Source organism: Ammospiza caudacuta, chromosome 1 (genome assembly GCF_027887145.1).
Source record: "Ammospiza caudacuta isolate bAmmCau1 chromosome 1, bAmmCau1.pri, whole genome shotgun sequence".
NCBI lineage: Eukaryota > Metazoa > Chordata > Aves > Passeriformes > Passerellidae > Ammospiza > Ammospiza caudacuta.
Window position 1 is genome coordinate 60,459,162 of NC_080593.1, and position 19,602 is coordinate 60,478,763.

The 19,602-nt window shown below is 42.3% G+C and overlaps 2 protein-coding genes across 2 annotated transcripts; both read right to left on the bottom strand.

Annotated features, from left to right (window-relative positions):
- Positions 1-835: 835 nt before the first annotated feature.
- LOC131563052 (probable 2-ketogluconate reductase) lies at positions 836-8,759 on the bottom strand. The gene is made up of 6 exons (XM_058812924.1): positions 8,624-8,759; positions 8,025-8,409; positions 6,432-6,603; positions 4,233-4,411; positions 3,944-4,040; positions 836-3,111 (listed from the first exon to the last, which is right to left on the bottom strand). The coding sequence occupies exons 2-6, from the start codon at positions 8,404-8,406 to the stop codon at positions 2,955-2,957; spliced, it is 987 nt and encodes a 328-aa protein (XP_058668907.1). The 5' UTR covers positions 8,407-8,409; positions 8,624-8,759; the 3' UTR covers positions 836-2,954.
- A 1,819-nt stretch (positions 8,760-10,578) lies between these two features.
- Positions 10,579-18,624, bottom strand: LOC131565028 (probable 2-ketogluconate reductase). Its single transcript, XM_058815686.1, has 6 exons — positions 18,412-18,624; positions 15,134-15,518; positions 13,720-13,891; positions 12,720-12,898; positions 11,875-11,971; positions 10,579-11,491 (listed from the first exon to the last, which is right to left on the bottom strand). The coding sequence occupies exons 2-6, from the start codon at positions 15,513-15,515 to the stop codon at positions 11,335-11,337; spliced, it is 987 nt and encodes a 328-aa protein (XP_058671669.1). The 5' UTR covers positions 15,516-15,518; positions 18,412-18,624; the 3' UTR covers positions 10,579-11,334.
- Positions 18,625-19,602: the final 978 nt, after the last annotated feature.

The following is a 19,602-nucleotide window of genomic DNA, read 5'->3' on the forward strand; positions in this document are numbered from 1 at the left end:
TTCCAAACCCCCTGCCACAGGCAGGGACACCTTTCACCTAGACCATGTTGCTCAGAGCCCCATCCAACCTGGTCTTGAACATTGGTAGGGATGGGGCATCTACAACTTCTCTGCTCAACCTGTTCTGTTGCCTCATTATCCTCAAAGAGGACAATTTCTTCCTAATCTTCCCCATTGTACTACCTAACCTAAACCTACTCTCCTTCAATTGAAGGCCATTCCCCTTGTTCTATCACTACTTGTGAAGAGTGCCTCTCCAGCTCTCTTGCAGTCCCCCTTTAGCTACTGTAAGGTTGCTATAGGCTCTCCTCTGAGCCTTCTCTTCTCCAGGCTGAACAATGCCAACCCTCCCATTTTGTCTTCATAGTAGAGGTTCTCCAACCCTGTGATAACTTAGTGGCTTCCCTGGACCCACTTCAATAGGTTCACATCTTTTTCGTGCTGAGGACCCCAGGGCTGGATGCAGCATTCCAGATGGGATCCCACAAGAGCAGAATAGAGGGGAAGAACCTGCTCCCTCGATCTCCATAGCCAGTGATGGGCACTGGGAAGTACAGCTTCAGTTCTCAGTTCACAGAGGCTGTGCTGAAGTGATTCCCCTGGCTGTGCAGGTGTGTGCATGCCTGGTTTCTGGGGTCACAGCAGCTCAGGAGCCAGGACACACCACTGCTATGGGCATCCAGGGATCTTTCTCCTTTCACACTACGGAATAACCAGCCATAGGGGCTGCTGCGTCTCTCGTGACTACTGTAGTGCTTTTCAAAAGAATGGATTACAAATTGCTGGTGTCTTGAATTCTGTCAAATACACTTTGATATGCTGAACATGAAGACAGTCAAGTTTAACACCAATCCTCTATAAAATTGCTAATAAAAAAATAAAATATGATAACAATATTGATTACACAAAACCATATATTGTTCTTGTTATCCTGGTGACGATTTTTGAGTATCAGTTGCTTACATTAATTTCAAGTTCAAACAGTTAAACTTTGAAGCAAAGATTACTTAACTAGTAATAAGGAGTTATAGAACATTAACTGTATTCTTAGTTAAGTTTGCTGGCATTTTCTTCCTTTAAAAAAACACTTAACATGATTGCACATTACTTCTTTCACATCAAAAGTTTCCAAACTGCTTTAGTGGTAAGATTGTAATGAGTAAGCTTTCAACTTACTGCTCACCTGAGATCAAAGGACCCTGGTAAAGTCCCTCTCAAAGACACAAGTCTGAGGAAGAAGGCCTACCACATTTTAGTCTTGAAGGTAAAGAAAAACCTTTGGGAGAGCAACACAGTAGTGTTTACTTTGTACATCAAATCCACAAATTTGAATGAACAAAATGAAGGAGGAATTAGTCAGAGGAGCCAAAAAAAAATAACACACAAAGGAATGTTACTCCAAGCAAAAATCCAGGTCATATGTATCAAATGTCAAGAAAATGAGTGTTTTATGTGGTTAGATGTGGAGAGAATTGGATGTTCTTAAAGCTGTTTTGTGCAACTTGAACATCCAATTTTCAAGCTATAGGTCAGGAGCTGATACAGCTCTACAGAAATTATATCTGTTTAGCATCATATGTGAAAAAAAGTTGTCAATTGCACCAGTGCACTATCATGTTCTAAGTATATTTAGTTGGTAGACTACCTTACAGACCTCCATGCAGTGTGTTAAGCTGAATTTCACTGTGTGTACATCATTGCTGTGTGCCAGTTTTCTCTTACAAAAAGGGATCTGATATACCAGCACAGCACAGAGAACTGAAATGAGTGAGGTCTGTGGGTATGTAGAGAGAAGTATTGCAGAGTCTGTGGACTTCATCCCCATCATTAAATATTGCTGTTGGTATCCATGTAATCCTGCAGGGTGAGCTGAAGCCTGCAGTGTTAACAAGGTGCTTGCATAATAGTTGTTTCTTAGCATTAGGCTTTGAAGTGTTGCGTTACCATAAAAGACTTTTGTACAATGCAATGCATACATCTCTCAGGTGGGTTGTACAGAATAGCTTAAGCATGAAGCTGGAAAAAGACATACATTTCCTACATCTACATTAAGTTTTATAAGGCAGTATTTTATTACAGGCAAAAAAAGCTGAGGCAGGAAATCTTCAGGCAACGCCAAACCAAGTGATGCATTTAATATCTGCAAGAAATATCTGCAGATGTAGGAGTAAAACTCCAAGCAAATGCCAAGTATGTACAATTATTTAAGTAGATGTGAAGCACTGTATCTGATTTTGTTTGCTTCTTCACTTGAGAAAAGTTTGCATGTGCGAAAGACTGGTGTGTTTTCTGCAGTTTTGGGATATTGATCTAAGAAAAGGCATTTTTTTCCTCTTTTCTATTGTACAGTAACCTTGTTTTTCAGCTCTGTAATTTATTGCTTAGCCTTTTATTTATGAATAAATTTAACTTACTTTTTCAAGGTTATACATGTAACAATGAAATGTGTACTGGGCACCTGTGTCTCAAAGAGCAGGGAGGCCCCTGGGGCAGTCTTGAAATTCTTGACAGCCAATTTGCTGTGCCTGAAAAGCTGCAATGTCTTGTTTCCTGGAGCTGCAAAAGTGATGGGACAAAGTGTATTTTGGCCAGCATACCTGCCAGACAAAGGCTCTGTAAAGATGCTTAAGGCTTCAGGCAAAATCCCGGCTGCACTTAATGGCAACTTTGCTACAAATTTTAAGAATAAATAATACTATTCATAACGTCATCCTACATAACAAAAGGCATAGCACTGCCACTCAGGGTGTTTATTTGCCTTTTGGACCTGTGTTAGACAAGAGAAACTATAAAAACACAACTGACAGGATAGCAAACTGCTTCCTTCGAAGCTTTAGTGAGATGTATGGACATTCTTATATTTAACAAGATCTTTAGAGCTGATGTGCAGGGGAAAGATAAGAATAAAAAGACAAAGAGAAGAATGAAAAGATCCGGCAATATCCTTTCACACATCAGCTAGGGAGCACTTCACTGGGTAGGGGGAGACCATTCAGGGCTGCTAGTATGTTTTCAACTGCTTCCTCTGTTATCATGTAGGTGGCCTTGTCTGTTTTAATGCCGAGGTGAGGTGTTATAATGACGTTCTTTAATTTTAACAATGCATGATCTCTGCAAGAAAAGAAAAAAAGAGTTAACTATTGTTGTTCATCTAAATAAAGAGGAGTCTTGCTTTAGCTTTTGCACAGTATTTAAAGTTAATTTGATACAACTCTACAAGTCCCACTTAGCCCTGAGCACCTATATTGAAGTAATTTTGAACTGCAATAGGACAAGCAAAGACTTCATAAGTAGCTCTTCTCTCCAAAAACACACTTCTGCCATGAGGCAGCAATTTGAACTATGTCAGAAGAGAAGATTTAAGCCCTCCTGACACATTCACCTCACACAATAGTCTGAGATGGCGTTATTTGCACACAGACACAAGAAGACCAAATTCCTCACAACCCAAAATGCAGCCAGCACAGTTTATTCCAAAAGGCACCATCCTGGTAGAGCAGTCTTTTTAGAGAAGCTAAGCAGTCTCTAGGCCCAAGAGGTTCGCAGTACTTCAGCCTTGTATTGTGGAAAGAAGCCTGTGGAGAAGGACACCTCCTGCCTATGCGGCAGGTCTTAGGCCTCATGCAGCTTCCACCCATTAAAACTGGCAAGCTGCACTTTCTAATAAAGCAATTTGCAAGTGAAGCACTGCTGCAGCTTCAGGCGGTGATTCTAAGGACTGGGTTTAAATGTTTTCCCTGCCTCCTGCTGTTTCCCGGCTCCCAGACTTCCCTTTGGTCTGTTATCAGCCCCTGTGTCTGGGCTGCATCCCATTCCCATTCATGGCACTTTTATCCCAGCTCATGCCAGGGGCAGGGGGGCCACCTTCCTGCCTGCTGCAGGGACGCCTCTGGCCTCAGCAGGGCTCCCCCATCCTTCCCAAAGAATAAGCAGAGATGGCAACCTGGGCAGTGGCTCTGGGGAGGTGACATCCAAAGCCGCGGCCCTGATAACACCGGTCTGCAGAGCTGCCACTAGCGCCTCTTGGTCAACTACTGCACCTGGGGTGGAATGAGAGTGTCCCTGAGTGCACCTGGCAGGCAAAGAGCAGAGAGCAAAGAGAGAAGGGAAAGGGAGAGGGAGGAATTTCCTGATCACCGTCACCACGTGCCCCAGCTGTGCTGGATGCAGCACGGCGCTGTGGGACACAGCAGGACCACGCTGTGAGGCCAGCCAAGGGATCTGGATGGTACCTCGGCTGATGTTAATGAGGGTAGCTGTGGGTTTCATCAGCTCCAGTTCTCTTTTCCCGATCAGCTTGTGTGTCTGAGGTGTCAGGCTCACCACTAGCATCACAAAATCTGCCTGCTGGAGCAAACTGTCTATCTTTTTGCAGTAAGTGGCACCAACAGCTTGCTCCTCTTGCACTTTCCTAGTGGGGATAAAAGCATTTCAGTCATGGAAACATTATTTTTCAATGGTATCACCAGAATACAAACAAAGGATCTGATTATCCACACATCCATATAGCAAACAGGTGGCAAACAGAGGTGAATTTACCCTCAGCTCAGTGTTTAGATCCTTCTGGAGAGCTTCAAGCCCTACAGCACAAGATAGATTGCATGCCTGCCTCACAGCCACTCCAGTGCAGGATTCCAAGGGCTTCTTATGAAGTCTGCAATGAACTAAGGCTGAGCACTGAAGCAAATGGCAGCACACAGTCCATTCTCCAGGATCCCCTGTGCATGTCAAAGGATGCAATTACTGCTCAAACCAGAGGAATGGTATTTACCAGAACTCACCCATGCATGCTCTGGGCATGGCAGTGCTCCTCATCCTATTGTCACTCCCAGTAAGCCTGTCATTTTTTTATGAGTGAAATCAGCAAGGCAGCTCTTTGCCAGGCTCCTGGCTGCCCCAGGACATTCATAGAGTAAAGTGTTCAGCAGACAACATTACCAGAGTAGAGAGAGTTTTAGTTTTGACTTTCCACAGTGCAGAAGAATACTTGCCATTTCTTATGTTCTCTGTAAATTTAGCTGTCTGAACTTTGGGAAATAAAGAAGCAATGATAGGAGATCATGAGTACAATTATCTGCTTCTGGTTGCAAGAGAAGGGCTTTAAGTTATCTCCTCCCTAATCTAGAAATAGAGATCACACTAAGAAAATAACTTCAATTTAACTTTGACCCATGTCTCTCCTAACAAATGCACTTCACTGTCTTATTTTTTTCAGGCCAACGACCAGAGACTAAGCGGGAAAAGAACAGAATGGAACTGCAGCCAGTTTTGCAGCATGCAGAGGGCACCTTGATTCAGCACACAAGCTGAAAGTGTAAATGTACTTTAAATTTACTTTAGACTTTTAATTTCTGTTGCACTGGGCATTAATAATTCATCACAGCACTCTTACATAAATATTATTTTAAAAACTGAAAACTATTAAACAGAGGGACTTGAGGATGATACACATTAAAAAAAAAGAATAAAGGGATTTGTGCCTTTTAAATTTTTTTTTTTTGTGGTCTGTGAGGAAATTCTGAAATATCTTAAGGAGTACTTTCTTTTAAATGTAAGTTTGCTCATTTGTTTTTCTGAAGAAACAGGAATGCCAAGCATGGCTAAAAATCCCTGGCCTCATTCACCCTTGTGATTTGCCTAGAGTGAGCTAAAGCAGTGACCCTCCTCCAGCAGTCTGCCTATGGTGAAAATCACTGAAAGCCACATCCAAGCACTGTAACTTCTGCCTCCAGTCACAGAGGAGTAAAGTCCTCTCAGGGTAGCTCACAGTTTAGAGCAGTAAATATTTGTTCTGCTCATTATCTGCACCTTGCCTGATTGCAAAGGCCTTGAGTTGTTCATGGGGGTCTTGCTCACCTCAAATTGAAGAGCCCCTGTGCTAAATGTCTAACAAGGTTCAGATTCCCAAATACATAAGCTAGGAGGAACTAGAAAAAAAGGGTGAAATCTACTTAAATACTGGCTAAAATTCCAACTGCTTTGAGAAAAAACAAGGTTTTCTTAAGAACAGCTCTCAGTCATATTTTGCCAAGTATATGCTTCCTAGTTTCCCCTATTTCCAAAATATCCCCCCTGAACTTCAAAATATGGGGGAAAAATGAACAACAAATAGAGTTATGTTGTCACCACAGTACAATGTGATAAGAATAAAAAAAGCATAAGCTTGATTTCCACTTTTTTGCAAGAAACCCTGAAATTTCTAATACAAAACATGAATTAAGTTTCCAGATGTTTAATCACTAAGTAACTCTTTACAGGACTGATTTACAGGACTGTTGCTCTTTACAGGCAACCATTCTTTTTTTTTCTTTTGTTTTAATCTTGACCCTATTCCCTCATTTCTTGCTATATTTCTTCATAACTTCTTGAAAAGAAAATACTGACTATCTGGAAGAGTTTCTGCTGCAATTAGGGTCAAGACATATCTTTACCTCTGTGTCCTGTTGTGGTACAAAATGTTCATTTCAAATGCTTTGGCTCTCACAGCAATCTTATACCCAATGCGGCCCATGCCAATGATCCCCAGAGTAGCTCCAGCAACTTTAACTCCCAGAATATCAGCTTCACAGTAGTCCATACTTGGAGAAACTGAAATGTTATGGACTGCAAGAAAAACACATAAATATGGGAAATTAATGGGGTCCAACACGGAGGAACAAGGCAAAAGAGCCTGGACTTGTTGTGCTACTATAGCATACTTGTAATGGTTACAAACATGATTTTTAATGTAATGTCCTAGGTAACACCCTAACATATCATCACTCCCTGCTACATGTATAGATGATAATCCAATTTATTCTCACCATACTACAAAAAGCCTTTTGATATAATCCCTCCAAAATTTTTATTACTACTCATGAAAATATTGCCCTGTTCCTCATTAGCAATCAAAATAATTATTGCCAATAACAATGCAGAGTTTGAAGATATTACGTGGAGAACACCATCAGATATTGGGTTTCCTCTTCACATCTGCCACTTTCCTTGGAAAGAAAAGTGAGACTTCTTTAAAAATCACAACTTGGTAATGTCTGTAATTAAACCTGCACAATTCTGGATAGTTCTACAACACATAAAATACAGTTATGTACACAGTGTCAGCACTTCTTGCAAGGTGACAGCCTTTTGATATTTCAATCTTCTGACATTGCCAGTTTTTCTAAAACACAAGCAGAATATTGTGAAAGGATACAAAAAATGACTCAGGAAAAAGCTCAGTCTATCAGAAAACTCAGAACTATCAGAAATGCCACCAGGGATAGTTCAAGTAGATGGGAACAATAAATTAATCTTTCTTTTAAACTGTCTCCCCTTTGTGAGGTAGAAACCAACTTAGAGGGATGCAAATCCCCTTTGAGTTTCTACTAATCCTGTAGTACAGATGGCAAGTCAAAGTCAGGTAAATATAAAAGGATAAATCTGAAGGATTTTTTTTCTGAAGAAAGAGGCTTTCTAACCAAGCCAAGGGTAGGTCTATGTGACAAAATAGCAATAAAAAATTGTTGATGAAACTAGAAACGACGCTATTAACAAAAACTGAAGTAGCCTGCCTCTATTATTACTCCCTAATGCCCCTTAAATGCCCAAATTCTGCACCAATACACTTCTGTCTCCAAGAATATGCCCATGCCTCTATCAGCCCTGTGGGTTCCTTCCAACTCAGGATCTCCCACAATTCTATATAATCTTGTTATACCCCATTGCTGCCTTCCACACCAAGGTCTTCTGCTAGGCTGTGACTTCAGTGATATCTGATCTTTGGCCATAGCACTGTAATGCCATCATGTTTTATTTATATCTGCTTGAAAATAAATGCTATGTATGCCAAATGTAGTAATTTAAGTATACCTATTATACATAAAATATATTAAAATACTGATTATTCTGTTTGCCAAGCCAACATACTTACATTTTCACATTTCATGTAAAACCGTGTACACCACAGGTAACCGTAAGAAAAGTCATATTAATAGCAGGCGAATCTTGTGTTATTTTTACAAGCCACAAAAGAATTAAGATGTTACCTTCCACAAGTCTTCTAGCAGAGGCTAGCAGCAAAGCCATCCCAGTATCTGCTGTGGTGCTGGAAACAGCACGTGGAGCATTAGCCATCTTCACACAAAAGCTAGCTATAAGCTTCAGATCCAAGTGGTCCATCCCCACCCCTGAATTTGCAATCACTTTTAAGTTTGGCAGGCTCTGGAGGAGCTCTTTGTCAATGACCGGTTTGTGCCACCACAAATAGATTGCTTGGACCTTTTTGCCTACATCCTTTCTGTTTTCAAGAAATTCCTTCATGGTGATGAGGTGGAAATGTTTCTTCAGGAATGGCACATGGCTATGCAATATCCCACGTATGCCACCAACTTCATTTACCAAAAGCCAAGGTAGTTCTCCTTCTTCCATGATCTGCACAAAGAAGAAAGACACAAAGTCCCAGAAGAAACACATATTATTATTTCCAGACATTTTAAAGAATAATCACTGCCATGTCCTGTTTAATGACATTTATGTCAAGAGATCCTGTAAACCACAAAGGAAGATAAGAAAACCAAGACAAGCAAGCAGGTCTTTTAAATATGCTACCACTTATACTCAGACACACAGGTGCCCACATACATACACAGAGGTATTCACATAATCAGTCTGAACAAGTTCTGTCCCTGTGATCTAAGATTCCATATTATGCTGCCGTGCCAGATTTCTTCTGCCCGACCAACTCCCAACACTGTCAGCAAGAGTAACCACCCCCAGACAGCTGTCAGGGACAGAAATACACTAAATCAAAACCATACACCAACTTATAAACGGGGGAGGTCCAGGGGAGGATACAATCTTTAGCCAATTGGGAGAAACTCCTGGTCGAACACAAGGAGGGGGAACAATATTTAAACTGATAGGAGATTACAGGGAAGAAGAACAACTTAGACGAACCAATGGGGTTTTGAAGGATACAAAATTGATAGGGAAGTTTCTAGAGAAAGGGGAGGAACTGACATTCAATGGGAGGAGGAACAGGGAACAAAAGGGCAGGTCTGTGGGTAGATGGACAACTAGACCAAAACAACAAAAAAAGCAACAACTAGGGCAAAAAAACAACACAGGGGGGAAAGGAACAATCCATTGGTAATAAAATATGCTATAATAATACAAAATGCAGGGGGGGGTTTATAAATCTGACTACTAGGACCGAATTACAGTCAAAAATATGCACCACAGCAATATTACTGCTACTATGCTCAAAACACAACACTTGCCATTAACTACTTAGTTTCAGATCCTCAGTAGCTTGCAGTACATAGTGCAATAAATCTCCTTTGCTACCCTGAAATCACAAAGTACCCTAAGTAGTTTAGAAAAATGTTTTGCCAAATTTACGTCATGAAAATAAATTGCACAGCTTCATCATGAACTTTGAGTTATCAGGTTAATTTTTAAATGCTTTTTGCAGCCACCTGTCCTGAAGAGACCCCAGTGACTGAAGAGCCCTTTCCTAAGCCTACTGTAAATTACCAAAATAACAAAATAATATATGCTTAGGCAAATGTTTTCCAATAAGGACATACACACTTTAAATTTTTTGATTTTTTTTTTTTTTTCTCAGAATCCCTGACCATCTGGTTTTGGTCCCAAGAGGGCCTGTGAATTGAGTTACTTTGGGTTTTTTTGACAGACTATATATAGCTACCTTTGATTTTCAATAGCAATTTTGGGAAGAGCTTGTGGGGAGTGTTCAAGAGCTGAAGATCTTGGAGTAGCAATCCTGTAGCAGTTCTGTTGCCTTGCTAGTATTATTTTAGGATTTCCAATGGAATGTCTAACTCTTGGCCTGCCTACACTTCCTGTGCTAGAACTTCATTTTACTATCCCTTCAGGGAGCCTGACCATGTTGCAAAATAGTGGAAAGTCTTCCTGACTTTATGAAGGTGACAACCATTTTATTGAATTTTCTGAATTTGTTGATTGCTAATAGGAAAGAATGTAAGAAGAAGCTTGGCCCTGGACTGCAAGTCAGGACTGATCACAAATTTTGCTTTAGGTTATACCCTCACCAATGTGATTTCGATGGTAATTCTGCTTTTCTCTCATGACCAGTAAAGATAAAAGCATCATTTGTATCTGCATGGAGGAACTAAATCTCTTGGAATTTACTTTGGTTTTCAAGGGATACCTTAATAACAAATAAAGACACTTTTTCAACAATTGGCTTTGCTTTAACATGTAGATGAAGTAGGGCTCTTCCTAAATTAGCAAACCTTAGGCCTATGATCACTTTAAAGAACATTTCTTCAGTGTTTTCATACAAAAATAGAATATTGGAATATTGGCTGAAAAGCGTTTCAGGATACAGTCAAATTTCTGCAGGGAATCTATGCTCGTTCATCTTCAACAGATTGGGGAGTGTTACACAAATTGCCAGATGCACTTGCTTATCATTATGTAGCAGCAAAAACTGGGAACAGAACATTGCTATTCACCGAAATAGACTGAAGATATCAAAATGCATTACTGCTCAGTTAAAATCTTCAAACAAATTTCTTTTATTAGTTCCACTTTATTTTTTTTAATGGTGTGAAAAATGTGTATTTTGTGATTGGCTTTTCACAAATATTAAAATGGGTATTTTATGCGTTATGTTAAAAATTTATACTATATTAATCCTTTTCAGTAGTGTGTTAAATATAGTTTTAGGCTATAACATAGTATTAAAATAAAAACTATGTGATATAAGATAATTTTTCTAACTAGCTCGAGAAATTCTTCGCAGAGTGATAACAGCAACAAGACACCTAAATCTCCAAGAGAAGAATTATTGCCTCCTTATCTGAAAATACACACTTTCTACTACCTCCTTCTTGTCTTTGAGGTGCCAACAGGATTAAGGGAGGGGAAGTTAACAGAAACCAGAGAAATCTCTCATTTGAAAGGAATGTATGCATCATGTATGAGACATATGAATATGCAACAGGCTATTGCTTTTAAGGGTTAATCCTTTGTTAGGGAGCCATGCTTTCAAGAGGAAAGCATCCAAACATTCATAATTCTTTGCTTTTGTTGTCCTTTATTGTCCTAACTCTGATTGTCCAAATTCTTATTGCTCTAATTTGTATTACTATTTTTATAACCATTTTATTACTACTAAACTTTTAAAAATTTGGAACAAGTGATTGGCATTTTTCACAAATTGTAAGTAACAGAACAGATCAAGTCTGACAGTTTTGCAGCATCATGATGAGCAGTGCAGGAACAGGTTACTTTTTTATTCAGCTTAAAAGTGGTAAGAAATAGTGCTTTCCAGTACACAGGAAATTTAGTGGCATCATCCGCCACTCATCATTTGGGAAACACTTCACTTGGAATGGGCTGGTCATTGAGAACAGCCAGCATGTTTGCTATTGCTTCTTCTGCCATCATACGGATGGCCTGGACTGTTGCGGTTCCAATGTGCGGGGTTATGATCACGTTACTCAGGTTTAATAAGGGATGATCTCTGGAAGAAATGGAAGGAACAGAATGTGTTACACAAGGAACGTACTCTGCTGCTATCCCATGCTAGTTGTGAAGAACTGAACCTCAGCAACAGCACATTCAGACCAAAGCACAGAACGAGCACAAAGCTGGGGGATACTTGCTTACACATTTCTTCTTCTTCTCCATCCATCTTGCTCATTGCCTGGCCCATGAGCCAGGCTGGCAAAGACCCATCAGAGGTGGGAAAGGGGAATAACTTGTTGTTTATTTATGATTGTGCAAGACAGTCTGAGGTTTTGCCCTAACACAATGAGTCTCCCCGTGGAGAGCAAAATTATGAGCACACTTTGAACACTGTTTAAAACATTTCAGATTAACAGACTGGGAAAAAAGTTTCTTTACCTTGGCAGAGGCTCAGGGTATGTCACGTCCAGAGCTGCAGCCCTAATAACCTTATTCTGGAGAGCTTCAACCAATGCATCTTGATCAATAACTGCACCTGCATTGGAATTAAATCTTGATATCCTGATGAGTTAATGAATACATTTTTACCTATTGCGGAGGGGGGGGGGGGGGGAAGGTTGCCAGGGTCAAGTGAGAAAAACTAGAGGATCTTTATCTTCATAGAAAATAGAATGCCTTTTTAATAATTATTAACCAAACAAATCAAAGATTTTATTTCTTAACCTTTAATTATAAGATGATTATGGTCCACTGCATAAGATTTTTCCTGGGATGAGACCAGTTTCAGTCTTTTCCTCATTTTGACACTTCCTGTATTATTACAGACAAATAATTTAATCTCTGCAGATTTTCCACTCTTTTATCTCTGCTTTGTTTACTGATAATCTCTCTCATATGCTCATTCAGTGCCAACGGAGCTGTCATCCCATGTGAGGCTTCCTTTCTACATTGCTGTTCCAAATGTTACTTAATATTTTCCCTTGTACCCCATTCTCCCTCACTGATGATAAACCTTTCAGTTATTTCCACTAAAACCCTCTGTCTCTAGAATAAGGCCAAAGAGAACCAACCATCTGCTGAGCATCCCTAATTTCCACAGGGCCTTTGAAGACATAGCATATGATCCATGTAAGTCACACATTTGTAGACTGTCAGCTACTTCATGACTCAAACAACAGAGGGATGTCACAGACTGAGGTTGGAGAGGGAAATATCAACACAATCAGACAAAACATGACCTTAAGTGTGGAGCCACAATCTGGAGTGATTTCAGATCCTCCTACCTCGGCTGATGTTTATAAGAGTAGCTGTGGGTTTCATCAGCCCCAGCTCCTTTTTCCCAATCAGTTTGTGAGTCTCAGGAGTCAGGTTCACAACCAACATAACAAAGTCAGATTGCTGCAGCAAGTCTTCCATCTTTGCACAGTAGTGGGCACCAACAGCCTCTTCATCCTCCTTTCTTCTGAAGAAAAAATGCACAAATCCCCAAATTGAAACAACTATTTCTACCTGAGTTTAACAAACAGCCAGCCCTAGGAGAGTACCAGAAAGCACAGAAACTGAGAGGTTTGAGACCAATACAAAGGATAAGGCATTGATAGGCTCAGTTGGTAGAATGGATGCAGAAAAGGATGTGGGCTAGAGGGAGCAAGAGGCTATAGGAGTGGTGGGACACTGGAGGAGTGATGTATATGTGAAAGCACAGCACACAGGCAAGATCAGGTTAGGAGGCTGGGGATGCAGCCAGACCCTGCTCTTCTCTCCTGTGTCCATGCCAATTCCTGTGGAGCCTTTCCTTGTCTGACATGCCAGTTAGAACTTGTGATTAAAAAGAAATGAAGTATGAAAGAAAGGGAATTAGAGATCCATGAGAAATGAAGGCCTTTGTCATTGGTGCCAGTGTGATGAGAGTTCTGTCTAGGGTGAAGAGACTGGCTGGGAGGAACAGGGATGCTGCCAGAAGCCTGCAGAAGAGTCTGACAGGACAGGGAACACCATGAGGGCACAAGACCGGGTTTGCTTAGACAACATCTCCCAAATGCTTACACAGTCCTTGTTTCAAACTGGTAGTGGCTAACCAGGACAGGGCAAGTGCAGGGGGAACGGCTTCCTGAAGGGAGCAGGAGGGACCCAAAGTGAGGAAGTGGTGGCACAATGGTGCTTGTCACACTGCTTACAACTGCCACAAGTGCACAGGAAGGCTGAGGACAGAGCAGAGCTGTGGCTTCCGTCACTGCCTCATGGACAATTAACTGCAGAAACCAGAAATGCAGAAACCTTTACCTCTGGTTCCTGTTATGGTACAGGATCCTCATGTTGAAGGCTCTGGCTCTCTGAGCCACTTTGTATCCAATGCTGCCCATCCCAATGATCCCAAGTGTCGCTCTGGTTACTTCCACTCCCAGCCAGTCAACAGCAAAATACTTTGTGTCTGGAGACACGGCAATGTGGCAGCCTGCGTGGAAATACAGGTTGAATGGGTACAAATCAGCCATAAATGGAGGCCTGGGGGAAGGAAAAGGTTCATCACCATTACAGCAGTGGGGCTCTGCAGCACCCCTTACAAAACACTTTTGTTGATTTTGACCAGTTTATATAAGGGCCTGGATAGGGCCAATTCCTGCACCCAGGCCTGAAGACTGTGTAACACAGTGGGATCCTGGCTGGGTACTGTGCTAGAACGAGTAACTCCTTGGGGAATTAACTTTTCCACAGATGATGTGTTTTCTTGGAAGTTCAAAAATAGCTTCTTTGAAACCACCTGCAAGCACTGACTTCACTTCTTTTCAACTGGGGTAAATCTCACCATTTGTCTCCTGGATCACAACTCAAACCATTCTCATTCCTTGAGTAGGGTGAAGGTTTCAAATTCCAGCTCAGCCAGGGATCTCAGTGACCTTTTACACAAAGAACTTGAGGTTCAAAAAGATACAGTAGTGAGAAAACATTACTGGGAAAGAGATGTTATTTCATGCTCAAGGGTGGAGCAGCAGTGACAAGACGACCATGAGTCCCTGAAGAGGGAGGCGGCTTCTTGTGAAGGTCTCTACTGACACCTTTCTTCCTCAGAAAAGCATTGCTCAGCAAGGGAGCGGGGAAAGAACCTGCTTTTAGGGACACAGACTAATGCTGCTGGCACAACTTATAACAGCTTTGTCAAAAGGATTATCATCTATTTCAAAAATAATGCTGATGCTCTTCAGGAAATACAACCCACTGGTTTAGACAAACTGATCACAGAGGTAGGAAAAAGAAAAATTTATACTAATTACTGCTCTGGAGTTGGAGATGTGGCCACTAATGCTCTGTATCTTCCTGCAGCTCCTAATGCTTCTTTCAAGGGGAAATGGAAAGTGATGGCATTCAGTTTGGATGCACTCTGTATTCAGTTTTCACAGCTGTAAACAACCCACTCAGTGAACAGCCAGAGAAGAATGAAGCCCCAGACATTATTCCAAACAGGATATCACAAGACTTTTAAATTTAGACAAAATTTAGACAAAAGCCTTACTCTTGTCACTGTTGCCCTAAAAAGAAGTAAGACATAGGAGAAGTAGATGCCTCTGAAAGTTAAGGCCTCTGAAAATTTTTCCCTGTAAAAGCATCCCAAACATTGATTCAGAAAGATCATCTCTCTCACAGCAAAAGCGAGGTGTGCCAAAGAAGTAGCTAGGACCAAGAAAATTTAAAACACTACCTTCCACTAGTCTTCTGGCAGAGGCCAGCATCAAGGCCATTCCTATGTCTGCTGTTGGGTCTGCCACAGCGTGCGGGGTGTTGGTCACTTTCACACCAAAGCTCGAGATCATTTTCAAGTCTAAGTGATCCACTCCAACCCCAGAGTTTGCAATCACCTTTAAATTAGGCAGGCTTTCTAGAAGCTCACGGTCAATAGCTGGCCTGCACTCAAACACAAAAATGGATTGGATTTTTTTTCTCATTTCCTCTTTGTTTCCAAGAAATTCCTTCATGGTGATAAGGTGAAAGTGTTTCTTCAAAAGTGCTGCAAGGTCTTCTAGCACGCCATGAGTTCCTCCTATATCCAGGATCAAAACAGATGGCAACTCTCCTTCTGCCATGACCTGAAACAGAGGAATAGAAGAAATACTCCTTTGTTTAGGAGAACACTCTGAAAGGAGCAATGATGTTCCTTTAAAAGTTATCATTTAAACTCACATGTGTAGATCAGGAAACTGATGGAACTCAATAGTGCTTTTAATCCACAGGCACTTGGTACTAGTGTGGTACATCAGACAAATTCCAAGTACTTTTATCAAGTGCTGATTTAGACTATAACACCAAGGAATATCCACACTCTTATATCCAAATCCAGTCCTACAAGCTGTTCTTCTCAAAGAGTTTCATTTTGCTCCAGAATCAATACTGATTTAATACAAAACTAGTAGCTTTTCCAGTAGCTTACTCACCAATGCCTTCTATAAGCAGTGCTATGAAACAGAGGCTGCTAGAAATTTAATCAAAGTTTCTTGCCTGTTGGTTATGGTTGGTGAAGCCAGAGGCAATGTAGGATGGCACTGAGGCCCAGATGGTTCTGACATCTGTCAAGGATGGTTTATGTCTAACAAATTTGCACAATGAAGGGCCACCCTTGGATAGCTGTTAGACTGTTTGCCTTCAGTGTTTTAAATATTCAGATCTGTACCTGAACTTACCTCATGCAAAATTTAGCACACCTACATGCTGAACCAGTGAGGAAGAGCACTAGAGGAGATACCACTGATAACACAGTCCTTCATGCTAGAACTTTCCTCTGCCCTGAGAGTTTTGAGCCCAGTCCTCTCTACAGCACTCCAGCAAATGCACTCTGTAATAAGATAGGGGCTCCACATACAACCAAACACCTAATTAGAGCTCCTATTGGCAAAAGTGGTAGTTGAAGATTTCCTGCATATCTTAACAATAGCTGTGCCTAATTTCCTACAATTCTTTTTGCTGTGCTCTACTGACTTTTGATCTCCATCCCATTCTATCTCCTAGGCTTGTATCCAAGAAACCTGATCTTTTGCTACCTGAATCAGAACAATTTTCCACAACAGTATGCTGATTTATTCTGGGCACACAATGCTGGCCAGCTGTGTCCTGCTGCTTCACTCCTCTCACAAAAGCCTTCTGTGAGTAATCAGAACTCAAACCTGTGACAAAAAGGTATCAATGTAAGTTGGAAGTTTTTGTCAGCCATGTTTACCCTTGTCCTGAGCAAACTCAGACTTATCCCAACCACATCTATTAAATGGTTACAATCTTGGCACCAGTACCGCTCTTTTATCCTGGCCTTGATGTGCATTTCTGCTGCAGTTTCAGTCTGCTGCTGGACATGGGCTTGAAGGGGCCTCCATGCTAGGACAGGTCTGCAGTTCACCACAATGTCTCTGATAATACTATCTGGTTCTCAACTGCTGCAAACAAAGCAATGAGGTGAACAGTGCAGCCAAATTGCAAAGCTAGACCATGTTTTTATATATATCTCATCTTTTTTTTTTTTTTTGCCAGCTGAAGTTGTCAGCCACATGTAGATGTCAAAACTGTGCAAATTTCCCCAAGTGTAGTCTGCATTTCTTAAAGAGTATCACACAACATTACTAGGATAAACTAGATTTGTGTTGCAGAATGAATGATGCATAGAATAAAACAGGAGTAGATGTCATATTGTGATGGCATTGTCCAGCTTCATGAATTATCAGAATCTGGTAAACCTGGAGGGCAGCTAAACTTTTGCTGTTAAGCAGGGAAAACTGGGCACCAGACATGATCAAGTGACTGGTAGATGCCAGTGAGGCAGCACCGTATTACTCCATTTGCTTTCATCACCAACTCCTGCCCTATTACAATACACCACACATGATGGGCAGAGCCAGACTTGCTTTCACTTTGGAAGCACTTCCTACACTTCAGAAGCAGAAAGGTGACCCATGAGGAAGGTCTAGTTATAAACAAACCTGTGCACTAGAAGCAGGCTAGTGGCATGTTGATGGATCTCTCAACGAGTGTGGGCATACTGAGCCACTGAGCCGGCCACATTCCATTCCAGCTGTGTTTGATACACGTGTGACCCATTCACCACCTGCAGCACTGGCCCAACAACTGGTGTTCTGCTCGCCCCAGGTACAATCTTAAAAAATCACACTGATAGCAGGAAACTAAAAACACTTAAAGGAACCTCACAGAAGGAAGGGGGCTCTCCAGATACCAGCCTTGGTCCCAGTGTCTATTGCTTGTCTTCCAGCACTAAGTTGGTGCATCCTGTATCTCTGTTTGTAAATTACACTTCTGTGACAGCAAAGTCCATGAGAAGCAGTAACTGGATGAAAAAATTTGTAAGCCAAATTTGACTGGCCAAACATCAAGGGAATCAGTGTTGACAGACTCAATGCTTTGCTCCTGAACATAATTATTCAGTTATCAGATGTCTTGTCCAGTGTGCTAAATGTAACACCTGCCAAGGATATGACAATTTTGGTTTTGGACTAGTTCCATCTGCATTATCAACAAGTTCCTTTTTTTTAAAGTTGTCTCTTCTCCTTTTGTATTTACATAAGACTATATGCTTCCATGTAGGTAAACAGTCATAATCGTAGTAAATCATTAATATAAGGTAACTGTACTAAGTTCTGGTCCTGCCATTGCAGAGAAAACTTTGAAAATACGACTTAGATTGAGACAAAGGGGCAAATACGTTTAAGTATTAACTTCAGCGCTAACTGAAATTGACCTTATTTCATCTGTGGAGCTTGACTCACTCCTCCAGCGGAGTTTCACTCACTCGCAGATTTGCTGACTGGCACTGCTGTATCACCTTGGACTTAAACAAATCATAGCAAAATAAACGATGTAATTTTTCCTAGCCCAGTTTTCAATTAAAAATTAGCAGCCTGCATTATCCAGGATCAATTCCTCCGACTAACTTCTCTAAAGAAGAAGACTAATTACACCTAATTACAACCACAAAGCACTGACCAGGGCTGGTTTCTTTCCGGCGACGCGCCTTCCACAGCTGGATCCCGCGGCAGCTGGGAGAGCCGGGAGCTCACGGCTCCTGCTCGGGGCCGGGCACACCCGCTTCTGCCCAGCCCCGCTTCCTTAACCCTTCCCGGGCACCGCGGGCCCCGGGGCTGCGATTTCCAGGGAAGCTCCGGACGGGGATCACCGCCCCCGCTGCCTCCGCCCCTGTCGGCAGCCGGACCGGGCTGCCTCTCCTTCTCCCCGCCCTCTGCCTCTCCTTCTCCCCGCCCTCTGCCTCTCCTTCTCCCCGCCCTCTGCCTCTCCTTCTCCCCGCCCTCTGCCTCTCCTTCTCCCCGCCCTCGCCCTCTCCCTCTCCTTCTCCCCGCCCGCTGCCTCTCCTTCTCCCCGCCCTCTCCCTCTCCTTCTCCCCGCCCTCTCCCGGTCCTTCTCCCCTCCCCGGACGTCCTAAAAAGGTGATAAAGCAAGACGAGGACTGGGATAGCTTTTGGAGAGCTCAGCAAGTATGGGGCAAAGTTATTTGCCACCAATTGAAATTGTTCCCCATGGCCCTGGCTGCAGTTTGTGGGGATTTTTTATAGTGGAGACTATGCTTTTGTCCCTGCCTGCTGCAAGCTAACCTTTCAAATGAGTGTCTGCTGTGGAATTAAGGAAACAGATTGTCTGGGATGGCCTATGCCAATGGCCAGCTCGATTCTGGAAGCCAATGCTGGAATGTGCTGGTTTTGCTGCTGACCACTTCCACTGGAGCGTTTGCCCAGAGTGCTCCCGTACGGCACTTGGAACACCGGAGCCATGGGAGCCCCCACGGAACCCCAGCGCGGGTCTGGGAGTGTGCTGGGCATGAAAATCGTCATTGCTGTGAGTGAATACACTGAGAAAACCTCCCACAGCCAGGAGATGCCAGAGCACAGAACCACTGAATTGCTGGGCTGGAAGGAACCTTAAAGAGCACCTGGACCCAGCCCTCTGCCATGGGCACGGACACCTTTCGCTACACCAGGCTGCTCAGAGCCCCGTCCAAACCGGCCTTGAACTCTTCCAGGAATGGAGCATCCACAGCTTCTCTGAGCATATCTCTTTGATCAAATCCCATGGAGGTTACAGGGAATGTACAACATCAGAGCGGTCAGCAGCAGAGAGTAGGAGATCTGGGCTCTGATCACCTCTGTTTCACCCTCCCCGTAC

Excerpts from the sequence above, each read along its gene's own strand:
- LOC131563052 (XM_058812924.1), bottom strand. The coding sequence starts at position 8,406 with ATGGAAGAAGGAGAACTACCTTGGCTTTTGGTAAATGAAGTTGGTGGC. Across the intron at positions 6,604-8,024 it reads TGCTAGAAGACTTGTGGAAG|TCCATAACATTTCAGTTTCT; the intron begins GTAACATCTTAA and ends TTTTTCTTGCAG. Across the intron at positions 4,412-6,431 it reads TACCACAACAGGACACAGAG|GAAAGTGCAAGAGGAGCAAG; the intron begins GTAAAGATATGT and ends TATCCCCACTAG.
- LOC131565028 (XM_058815686.1), bottom strand. The coding sequence starts at position 15,515 with ATGGCAGAAGGAGAGTTGCCATCTGTTTTGATCCTGGATATAGGAGGA. Across the intron at positions 13,892-15,133 it reads TGCCAGAAGACTAGTGGAAG|GCTGCCACATTGCCGTGTCT; the intron begins GTAGTGTTTTAA and ends ATTTCCACGCAG. Across the intron at positions 11,972-12,719 it reads TCTTATAAACATCAGCCGAG|GTGCAGTTATTGATCAAGAT; the intron begins GTAGGAGGATCT and ends ATTCCAATGCAG.